Source organism: Mustela lutreola, chromosome 13 (genome assembly GCF_030435805.1).
Source record: "Mustela lutreola isolate mMusLut2 chromosome 13, mMusLut2.pri, whole genome shotgun sequence".
Lineage (NCBI taxonomy): Eukaryota > Metazoa > Chordata > Mammalia > Carnivora > Mustelidae > Mustela > Mustela lutreola.
The window spans coordinates 60,645,473-60,657,416 of record NC_081302.1 but is presented as its reverse complement, the minus strand read 5'-3'; the positions used below and the strand labels follow the sequence as shown (position 1 = coordinate 60,657,416).

Genomic DNA, 11,944 nt, shown 5'->3' with positions numbered 1-11,944 from the left:
AAGTTTGAGAACCACTCTAATAGAGAATCTGAGTGGGGGTGGGTGAAAAGCCAGAGGGATGGGAGCTGATATTCGCTCTGAGGACCAAGTAATGAATTCCTGCGCAAGTAAGACAGAAACAAAGATCAGTTTACCTGATCTTTACCTTACAGTTATGTATTTACCTTACAGTTATGAACAAGTATAACCATTATAATAAAATTAAGACATAATTCTGAAAACTGCCCATATTCACTTTTTAAAATAATCCTTTTATTTTTTTTTAATCCCCATGTCATCACAAGTAGTAGAAATTCTTAGGAACATTTTCGAGATGAACACCCTCCCTGCAAAGACGGGAGAGAGAGGACATGTCAAATCGTGGCCCCCTCTGCTGCTGGGGGCATGTAACCGGTACAGGCTCGGGGAGGGAAGGGGCAGTGCACTGTGCTGGGGATTGAGAATGGCTCCCTGAAGCCCTTTCACTGCTGTTTGGGTCTTCCCTTGTCTTGTCTGGTAGCTCAGATCACACTGTCCCAGCCATCTGTTCCCTCGGCCTCCATCCCAGTGCCTTTGTAATAGGTGCGGATCCCTGTGTCCCGCCTTGTGAGTGGAGTTCCACACACACTGTCTACCTGGGTAAGAGACGTCAAGGGGAATCAAACACGGCTTGTCCTCCAACCCTGGGAACCAGTCACCGGTGAGGGAACATGCTAAATGCTGCGAAACAGATTCACACAAAACATCACCCGACTGCCCTGCACACTCGGATCTCTGGGTCTGGCTGGCTCTTTTTAACCCCTATTTTCACAGGTGTCTGTTATTCTTTAAAATGTGTGGGCTGTTTTCCTAAGAAGGGGACAAGTAGGGTCTGTCTCTGTCACTTCCTTATAGCTTATGCAAAGCAGGGGACACGCTGAGTGCCAGGCCACAAAGCACGCCCTTGCTCAAGAACAGATGCCTGTGGGCTCCCAGGACAGGGTGCTGCCTTCTGAAGGCTGCTCAGAGCAGATCCCTTTCTATGTAATAGGTAAGAATTCAGAGTCTTTAGAAAGTTGGCTCACAATGAAAAGCTGCATCATGTCTTTGTTTAAGAAAAGTCTTTTCAAATCTCCATTTAAAACACTCAATCTGTACAATCATGAACACTTATATCCCAGAAGCTTCCATGAGCTGGTGAGGATTACTATTAAAGGAGTAGAAATGGTCAGGAGGGGCAGTGTTCAAACATTGAACATGTTACCTTACCATGTCCCCTTGAGGGCTTGTGCAGGGGACTCTAGGTTCCCAGGAGGTGTTGTGCCATAGCTTGTTTGAACATTTCCTCAGTGGAAAAAGTGGAAATGTCTCATATAGAAAAGGGAGAGATGTCTCTGTGAGTACCACCACCATGATACTCTGCAGGCCCATCTGATGTAAATGATTTTATTACCCTGTGAGCTAAATCTGGGTTAGTCTGGATGACACAACTACACATTTTAAACAAGAAAATGCCATTAGAAGGAGATTGATTTGGATGCTCTTTGCTAGGAGGACAATTTTAGATCTTAGACCAATTTTATAAATATTCTTGACCATGACCCACAGTAAGAACACATTTTATTTTGTGAACCAGGAAAGACACAGATTAATATATAATTGAAACAAGTTTTACAACATAACAGTTCCCCTTACCACACGTGGTAGCCTGGTTTCTCTATTTTTGCCCCACCCCTTCCTGTTAAAAGAAAAAAAAAAAAAGTGACACAGTCCACTGACTTCATAGTCCATGAGTAGGTGAGACCAGCATTTCAAAAACAAGCACACAGTGATCCGCAGGAGAGACGGGCTTCAGACCCTCCATCTCAGGTACCCTGTGGTGAAGGAAGAAGGATCATCCCCACTCCCACACCTGGGAACACACTTAGGTCACAAGAAAGTGTGATATAAACCCCTCTCTTCTAGAGTCTGACTGAAAAAGCTCAAAGGAGCAGTCTTTGCTTCCCTATCTATATTACACTTAAGATATCAGTAAGGGGGACGCCTGGGTGGCTCAGTTGGTTAAGCAGCTGCCTTCGGCTCAGGTCATGATCCCAGCGTCCTGGGATCGAGTCCCACATCGGGCTCCTTGCTCAGCGGGGAGCCTGCTTCTCCCTCTGCCTCTGCCTGCCATTCTGTCTGCCTGTGTTCGCTCTCTCCCCCTCTCTCTCTCTGATAAATAAATAAAATCTTAAAAAAAAAAAAAAAGATATCAGTAAGGTTCTTAACCATGACCTTCCATAGGGAAGAGGCCTCATCGGACTGGCCCACAGATGAACTCCCATGAGCAGAGACTGTGTGCGGCAGTAGGTCTGGCACAGCCCTACAAAGGGCCACCAAGCAAAGGAGTGGCCAGGGTACGAGGCTGGCACATCCACTGTGAGAATCCTGCTGGCTGCAACAGTGTTCCTCAGCCCATGAGGTTTCTTTTTTCTTTTTTCTTTTTTTTTTTAAAGATTTTATTTATTTACTTGACAGAGAGAGATCACAAGTAGGCAGAGAGGCAGGCAGAGAGAGAGGAGGAAGCAGGACCCCTGCCGAGCAGAGAGCCCAATGCGGGACTCGATCCCAGGACACTGAGATCATGACCTGAGCTGAAGGCAGTGGCTTAACCCACTGAGCCACCCAGGGACCCAGCCCATGAGGTTTCAAAGAATTCTTGAGGCGGGAGGATGGGGAGATGGTTCTGGGACAAGAGAAGTCAAGGAAATGCTGGGTGAAACAACCTGGGGCCTCGGATGTGGTAAGTGCTGTGGTGACTCTCAAGGAGGTGGGGTGCAGTGTGCAGTGCCTTCCTGCCATAGTTAACCACAGACTCACCAAATACATGCTGTGTACAGTTTAGGGACTGCCGCCCCAAGGCGCCCCTACCTGCTTCTCTCTCCCCTTCGCAGAGACACAGTGCTGACAAGACTTCTCTGCTGTTCCAGGAGGACCAGGTTTTAGGACCCTTCACGGGGACCTGAAGGCATCACTGTATTGGGTTAGTCAGTATAAAATGACAGACCTTTGTCAGCACGTTGAGTGGACTCGTTTATAGCTTCACCATTTGTGGTTTGCAATGGAGAACTCTATGTCCTGCCCACATCCAGGGGGCGCCATTCACACAAGACTGTGGAGCGAACAAGGCCCCTTGGAGTCAGGGAGGCAGCAGCAGCCCTGTGAAAACAGGTCTGTGTTTTAAACTGTAAAACACAGTTTACAGTGTGTTACAGGTGGCTCAGTGGGTTAAAGCCTCTGCCTTTGGCTCACGTCATGATCCCAGGGTCCTGGGATGGAGCCCTGCATCGGGCTCTCTGCTCGGCAGGGAGCCTGCTTCCCTTCCTCTCTATCTGCCTGTCTCTCTGCCTACTTGTGATCTCTGTCAAATAAATAAATCGAATCTTAAAAAAATAATAATAAACTGTAAAACACAAAACAGTAACAGAGCTGTTGGTTGGAATGTCCGACACATTCTCTTTCACCCCGACTCCTTTCATCCACTGACTCTTGCATCTTTGCACAGATGCTGTGAGTACCACGTCTCTGGATGGGAGGAGGTTGAAAATCTTAAAGACTGGCGGGTGTTCAGCTTCAGGCCCACCAGTCGCTGTCTAGGACATCTAAGACTCGATTCCATCACCTGTAAACCAGGAATGATAACAACAGGTATCCCACTGAGTTGAGGAAAATAAGGGATAATAACCATCTTTATAAATGTCATGAGTAGTCACTTTGTAGGGAAGCCAAGTCCTGCTGCTTCTCCCTGCCCTCAGGCTTCCATGCTGGTGTCCGCCACCAGGCAGCTGTGGCACTGGGAGATCCCGGGGGGCAGACTCAGGGACAACTGGGCTGCAACACGCTTATGCACTGAAGTTCTGAAAGATGGTACTGTCCCTCACTCTATGATTTGTTCTCAGCCAGGAGTGAGGTGGGACCCCTGGAAGCTGGCCTTGACCCAGAATTCCTTTCACTGGCTTCTAAAAAATTTTGCCTTAAATAATTTCTGGAATAAAAGCTCTAATTATCCTGGGTTCCTTGTATATGCACCCATACATGTATATCCAGAACATGAAAATACAAACACACCCCTGATCTCAGAAGTGAAAATTTTCACAGCAGCATCTCTCTGTACGACTTATTAACCAGAAAAAGAGGAATCATGCTTCCCAAGTCTTAGGAGAACGAAGGCTTAGAAAACCTCCCCAGAGACAGTTTGTGATGTCGCATTTCCCAAGGCTGAAATCAACATCCTCCAGGGGTACATCCACAGAAGATGGTCAAATTACCTGCATTGGTTTAATAAAAAAAAAAAAAAAATATCATGCTGATGAAGTTGCTGATCAAGTTGCAAAATCCTTACCACTCTTCCCAGTTCTTCCTAATGGCATCAGTTCCCCACTTCCAGTCCTTTCCCTACAGACCTGTTTTCCCTGAAGTCCCAGCCTTGTGAGAGGAAGCGACTTGTTTGGCCATGCCAGCGGACGATGTCTGCACATTGGCGCTTGTCTCTGTGTAGCCAGTGGTGTCTCCTCCTGTGTCCCCCTCCGTGTCCCCGCTTCTGCACACACTTCTCTGTCTGGACTGTCTAGACTGTCTGGCTAGCAGCAGGTTCCGGGCCGCTGCTCTGTACTTCTTTGAAATGAGGTTGTAGAGGATCGGGTTGATGGAGGCACTCAGATAGAAAAGTTGCAAAGCAACAATGTTAAAGTACTGAGAGAAGTTCATCATCCAAGAATCTTCTGTATTTATGTAAATGATTCTGCCGACGTGGAAAGGCAACCAGCAAACTATAAATGCCAGAACCACCACCACTGCAAAACAACACACAGGCACCACAATGAGCTAAAGCATCTGAAAACAAATAAGGGCCCCCGAGAACCATCCGAAATAATAAACAAATTAAATAAAACAAATTAAATAAAACTTTTACCTAGCTAAATCCCGCCCCAGAACAACTTCCAGGATGCAAACAGCACCCATATTTGCTTTAAGACTGCATATATGCGTTATCAAGGCTGGACATAAACCCGAAGGAGGTATTTCTACTAACAAGCTGTTCTGGCAGGCTTCCTTCCACAAACCTACTTCAGAGACCTGTTCTCTGTATTCCGCTGAAAAGAATTATGCAACAAGTCTGCACAATCTTTTGGTTTGCTTTGTCTGCGGGATAACTTAACGTTAAGGTTTTTTTGTTTTGTTTTGTTTTGTTTTTTAATTTAGCTTAATGTGCTCTACCCCATCTCCTCACGGGTACTATGAGTAATTCTCATCTAACAGAGATGGGCGGTTGGTTTACCCATCCCGGATCAGCCCAGCTCACGGATCCAGAGGCTTAGCGGACCCAGGCATCCCACCCTCCGGGGCGCCCTGGGGTTACCCAGAGCTAGCAGAGGACTGGAGACGCTTTTCTCTGGAGACAGGCAGGACCGACAGTTGGAGGCTGGAGCAAAATGGCACAAGGAATGTAGCTAGAAGTGGCGCTGGGAGACGGGGGGAAGGGGACGCTGCCTGCACCGCGCGGGTAGGTGTGTTTGGAATACAGGTGGTGCCACTTACGCAGGACGCGGACCGTCTGCCGGTGGCCCCTCTCGCGCCCGGAGGCGGCCCGGCCTCGCAGCGGCCCCCGACTGCTCCACAGCTCCCGCCCGATGAGCCCGTAGAGGACGCTGAGGCACAGAAAGGGCAGGAAGAAGTAGGCGGTGGTGACCCACAGCATGACTCGCAGTGCGCCCAGCTGAGATGGGCTGGGCCGGCACTCGCGGCTGAACAGCGCCGCGGCGGCCGCCGCCTCATGCCCCGACGGCGGGGACGGCGGTGGGGCCCGTGAGGCCCCGAGGGGCGACGGGGTGAGCGGCGCGCTTCCGTTAGGGTCCCGGACCACGCGGACGCCAGGGTCCTGCTCGACGCCCACCAGAAAGAAGAAGGGCCCCGCGGAGAGCAGCGCCACGGCCCAGAGCGCCGCGATGAGCGCGCGGACGCGGCGCCGGGTGACGAGGACGCGGGCGCGGAGTGGGCGGCAGATGGCGAGGTAGCGCTCGACGCTGAGCGCGGTCATGTGCAGCAGCGTGGCGTAGGTGCAGCCCTCGCCCACGTAGAGCGAGAGGCGGCAGAGCAGCTGCCCGAACACCCAGGGCCGCGAGCGCCAGAGGCGGTACAGGTCGAACGGGAGCCCGAGCAGGATGAGCAGATCAGACACAGCCATGCTGCCCAGGTACAGGTTGGTGGTGGTCCGCATGTCCGGGTTGCGCCCGATCAGCAGCACCGTCACCACATTGCCGCTCACCCCGACGGCGAAGAGGCCCAGGCACACGGCGGTCACCGGCACCAGGGCCCCCAGGGGGAAGGGCGAGCAGAGGTGCTCGTCGCAGGGCAGCAGCACTCCGTCCGCGCCGTCGCTGCTGTTCCAGGGGCCGCCCATGGACGCGCCGCGCCGGGCGGACGCAAGGACTCGCTCGGCGCCCCTCCGCGCCGCCGCACCCCCGGCTGGCACCGGGGGCCGAGTGCGGACCCAGCCGGCGAGGGCTTCCTCCGGCGTCCAGGGCGCGCAGCGGCTCACGCACCCCTGTCCGCACTGCCGGAGCTCTGCAGCGCGGCGCGCGGGGATGTGACTCTGCAGGGTCCGCTTTGAGGCCCTCCGGAGCAGGCTGCGCGCAGTCTCCGCCCCCGGCCACCGCCCGCCCCATTCCCGCCCCGCTCCCGCCTCACTCTCGCCTCACTCCCGTGCCCTCTCGTCTGCGGGTCGCGTGCCAGGGAGCTTCCCTCCCCGCTAACTGGAACGCGGGAGGCGACCGTGGCGCACGGGTCCTGCCCCGTCCAGGGAAGCGTCTGCTCATCCCCCGTGAGGTGGGTTACTGACCCCAGCGGAGCGCGGGCGCTTTGGAGTACAGAGGGGGACCTTCTAGCGGACCTCGGCTGGTGGCTGTGTCCAGGCGCTTCGGAAAGGCTGCCTCCGTACTAACCGTAGAGGAGTCTAAACTCAGGAATCTGGGATAAACTCCCGGGTTCTAGTTCTGTCTCTACAACCGAGTGATCTTAGACCGGTCCCAGCCTCGCCCAGCCCAGGTCTCCTCTTCTGTTAAGTCTGCCAGTAGGAGTGGCAGACTTAACCCTGGAATGGGTGGTCATGACCACGACTACTTGTTTTAAAGAACAAGAGTTAAGTATTAACGTGTATGTATTTGAGGGCTTACATGTGTTGTATTGTTCCTATGTACAAAATATATTTTACAAACTAAAAAGCTGAGTATTTGCCAACACTAGGAAGAACTAAAATTCTGGGGAAAAGACAAAAACTGATTTGAGTCAGTTCATTGCCGTCTTTGACAATAGCTGACCCTTATTGAGTGCTTAGGGTGTGTTTGGCCCTTTGTTTTCCATTCAATTCTCATGTCTTTGGGAGCTCGCTCATTTTACCCCTGAACACAGTGGGACTTGCTTGTGATTTTATCTCCTGATAAAGTACACCCTTCGCTCCCCCCACCCTATCCAGGAGTCTTGAAATGCTCCAGTCTCCCTGTGGATGAGCTGGTCCTCCGGTGCTTCCCAGGCAGGGGGGTCCTGTGGACATCCCTCACACCCTCTCATTACCAGGACCTGGGAGCACTCTTGCATCTCAGCCTCCATCACTGCCTTTTGACCTCCATCCCTGGCTTTCTAACTTACTTTCTCTAATACCTCAACTCCTGCAATCCTCCACTCCACCCACCCCGGAACCCCAGATAAATTGCTGGTCCTACCTTATCATTGTTCCTCACCTGCCTCAAGTCCTCGCTTCCCTACCTGACGCAGTTTAAACTCCTGATTAGCAATCCCGATCACTCCCAGGCAAACACCTTCAACTCCTGTGCTCTTTTCTCTGCTGTCATACAGACAGGGTCACGTTGACAAGAACACAAACACGCCCCTGGTTAAGTCCAATCTTCTGTCTACTTCGGGCACCCTCCCAAATAGCTTGATTGTGCTTGAAATTCACGACCTCTGGCGCGGCTCTCCATTTTCCCTTGGCTATCCTCAGACTTACCTGTTCCATCCACTTTTCCACCCTCCAGACCACTCTTCGGTACATCCTCCTCTGTCCTTAATTCCCAGAACCTCTTCCTTCACCCTTGTTCTCACCTGCTGACCTTGATTCTAGGAAAGAATAGAAGCAACGGAAGAGAAATTCTCCATGTTCCCACCCCACCCCCACATGCCTCCGCTCATTTCCTGCCACGTGCAGATGAATGAGTAGGTGGGACTTGACCTTGAAGTCTGCTCTGCCCCTTTCTTCTTCCTTCACCTCCTCAAGGACCTCACTCTAGCAATTCCCTCTCTTGCATCTTCAGAATTTCTCCCTCTTCTGGATCATTTTTATGTGTCCAGCACAAGTATCGATATTCAGTGTCTCCATTTTTTCTCTCTCCCTCCGTCCACCCCCAGACAAAGAGAAAATGCAATTTTTTCGTCTATTGTTGATCTGATTTTCCTTTCAAGCATTCACTGACTGGGGAGCAAGAGAGTTCATTGTCTAGCCTGAGTAAAAGCCTGGTGCAGTTGGAAGAATGGGACGGTCCCTCTGTGTGGTGTTCGGTTCTGGATAGCATGCCTCTCTCCGAGCCTCCTCTTCCTCCCCTGCCTTTCTCAGGGGAGCCCAGGTGTTTGGGGGTGGACAAGGGGCTTGAAGTTCCTTATGAAATAAAAGGGACAGGGACATCCTACTTTGTGTGGGTTTTTGGGGTGCCCAGGGCTGGCATTTGCCACATTCCAGGTCAGTGCCCCCTTCTTGCCGGCCATCAGGTTCTCTGCTAACGCCAGAAGAGAGGGCTGTGGTAGTGAATTTGTGGTCCATTTAAGAAAAATATTTTGTTTACTTATTTGACAGAGATCATAAGTAAGGAGGCAGAGAGAGAGAGAAGGGGGAAGCAGGCTCCCCACTGAGCAGAGAGCCCCATGTGGGGCTTGATCCCAGGACCCTGAGATCATGACCTGAGCCGAAGGCAGAGGCTTAACCCACTGAGCCACCCAGGCGCCCCATGTGGTCCATGTTTTTTACTCCAGGGATGCTCCCTGGTGTGCCTGACATGTTCCCTTAGCTCTCCCGTGTGCAGTCCCTGAGGTTCTTCCCTTTTCTCCATTCTGCCCCAGAGCCTGATCAACCCAACCTCCGCTGAAGGCTCCTTGCTCCTTTCCCCACCCTCCATGGCGGCCGGCACCTGGCAGTCTCACAAGTGTGACCTGTGCGGTCTCCCACTATTCTGTATACTCACCCTCCCTTCAGACACTCCCCTTCTTTGTCGTAGTCTCTCTAATTATCACCACCTGCCCTACTATTTAATGTACTTAACTCTTTGTTTGTTATCTGCCTTGCCCCTTCCCCTCCCAACATCCTGTGGTCCAGAAGGCAGGGCTGTGCTCTGTTGTGTTCTGTACTCTTCCCCTAGTGTCTGGATTGGTACGTGGTACAAAGTGAGAATTTAATAAATATTTGTTAACTCAGGGCATGAATAAGCTTTTGCAGAACCAGGTGCCATTATCTTCTTTACAATTCCCAGTGATTGAGAATAGTACTTTGATTAGGGTGGGCGTTCAGTGTTTGTTGATGTTCTAGTCCCAGATAGGACACCGATATGCAGAGGTGGGTTTGCAGCAGGTTATTTCTACGCTCCAAGGCTGCAACTCAAGCAGGACTTGGTCCGTGGGGCAGAGCCAAATCCTTATCATTAAATGGTTTGGTGTTCTGTGATTTTGGAAGAAACGAGACAAGCCATCTGGAGAACGACTAAATCTGCTTTCTACTTTGTATCTCTAAGGTTATCTACCAGCATACTGACTTCATACATCTGACAGGAAGACGAGGATGTCCTCAGGCGTGTGGGCACCTTTCCCCTCTCCCTTGTGAGTGTGTCTGCCCCTGGTACTTTTGTGGGGTGAGAGTGAGGCCAGGTCTGCCCCGCTATGGCTCTGTGTCCCTGGAAGCAAGAAATTGGTATCATTGATCGGACCTTGGCCCCTGGCTGGAGGTCTCACAGTTTGGCTTTTTGGCAGGCTGGGATGTCCTGACTAAAAATAAAGCTAACGCTGGCAGTGGGCAAGGTGTTGTTCCAAGTATTTGCATATTTTAACTCATTTAATCCTCAATAACAGCATTATGAGGTGGGTCATTTTAGGACACCCACTTTATTTTTCCAAGATTCTATTTTTAAGTAATCTCTACACCCAACATAGTGTACTTACAGCCCCGAGATCGAGAGTCTCCTGCTCCACCAACTGAGCCAGCCAGCCAGGCACCCCGCAGGATGTCCATTTTACAGACGGGGAAAACCAAGCACAGAGACTTGATCTCACGAAGTGGAATTCCTGGCTGCTTCTCAGGTGGCCATAACCACTGTGCCATGTGGTCTCCGGCTGTATATGGCACTAGCAACCTTAGGGGTGGGTGGCGTGTTCTGGATTTGGCTAAGAACACGTCTTTTAGCTCATATTCCAGATGCCAGCTGGACAAATGGAAGGACACAGAAAGTTTTGAGGAGCAGTAGGTTACACCCATAACTTGCAATTTACCCGTTAACATCTGTAAAAACTTCACGGGTTTAATTCTCGGTTCCGCACAGAAGAGCAGGATGGGAGGCAGAAGGTGGAAGGCACACAGCAGCGGACCCACATTTTGTAGCATTTTGAGCCAACATCATATAGCTGGGAAGTTGCATGAGACATTCCAACTCTTCAGCTTGCCTTGCAACATGGTAAGATCTGGCAGCTCTGGGCCCACATTCCCCGAAGGTGGTGGCCCTCCAGGCTGAGCAGGGGCATCTGTATTTGGACAGACCCCCACTCAGCGGGCACGCCACAGCCTTCATCCCTCACACGGTGGCTGCGTGGGCTGACACCCAGCCTCTTCTTCACTTAAAGACCTGCTGGCTTCTGTTGGCCCCTTTATTTAACAAAGTACGGAGATGGCAGATCTTTTGCCATCTTCTGCCCTGGAAGGGGTAGGAACCCCTGGCAGAAAAGGCCGAGGGCCGGGTCTGCTGAACCTCTTCTCCAGAACCTGACCGCCACCTTGACCGCGGGCCTCAGGCTCTCCCAGGTTTCTCTGTGCACGGTAGGGACCTGGCAGGGCACATTCAGGCGAGACTCCTGATAGGCTGTGATTGTTGCTGTAGCAATTTTCTCGTGGTCCTAGTTTCTCCTAAGAGAGACAGGCTCCTCCGGTACGATGATTATCAAGGGTGCTGGTGGAGAGGGAGCAAGTCCCTGTGAAGCGTGGTCAGAAAGAGGGTGTAGGACTTGGGAAAAACCCTCCCAGAGATTCCAGGACCCCTTTCCCAGTCCCAGCTGATAGTCCCCGGTCAAGAATGACCGTCCAGCTCCCGTGCTGTGGCCACTCACCCTGGGCCCAGTTGGGCTCCCCTTGCTGTGCTCTCTCTGCCATGCTGCGGTCGGTGGCATCTTCTGCACCATCAGCTTGAAGCTGCACCACCCTCGAAGCTCAGGAGATCCTGAGATATAAGTCACGCTTCTCTAGGCTCCTGTGATAGCAAAAATCTCAGCATGTTCATGAAGATGAAAACAAAGAGGGAAAACTATGAACATTGTTTATGATGCAGCCGATCTGAATTGCAACATCTGGGAAGACCTGCGAGTGCTTCCTGACTCTGTTCCTCCTGCCTTCCCTTCTTCCAAGTTTTTCAGCACACCGTCTGTCCAGTCAGAATGCTACACGATGGCCATGTCCACACAGTGAGGAAGACGTGTCTAAAGTAATAAGGAAAAACTTCTGGGCACCCTCATCCTTATAGTCATTTTCTGGGGGACAGAGTTATTATTGTTGGCTGTTTCCACTTCTAAAGAGGGATAGGTATAACTTTGTCTTAGGAATTAGGAATATGAAGGTTCTTATTCTGTTTCTGGGGAGCAGGATGGAGGTAGAAGGACATCTGTCTTTGGGGAATGCCTCTGTCTTTTGTGTGGGGGTCAGAGTGGGCGC

The 11,944-nt window shown here is 51.4% G+C and overlaps 1 protein-coding gene across 1 annotated transcript; it reads right to left on the bottom strand.

Annotated features, from left to right (window-relative positions):
- Nucleotides 1-2,637: 2,637 nt before the first annotated feature.
- MLNR (motilin receptor) lies at nt 2,638-6,534 on the bottom strand. Its single transcript, XM_059144592.1, has 2 exons — nt 5,536-6,534; nt 2,638-4,790 (listed from the first exon to the last, which is right to left on the bottom strand). Exons 1-2 carry the CDS (start codon nt 6,395-6,397, stop codon nt 4,393-4,395), a joined length of 1,260 nt encoding a protein of 419 aa, XP_059000575.1. The 5' UTR covers nt 6,398-6,534; the 3' UTR covers nt 2,638-4,392.
- Nucleotides 6,535-11,944: the final 5,410 nt, after the last annotated feature.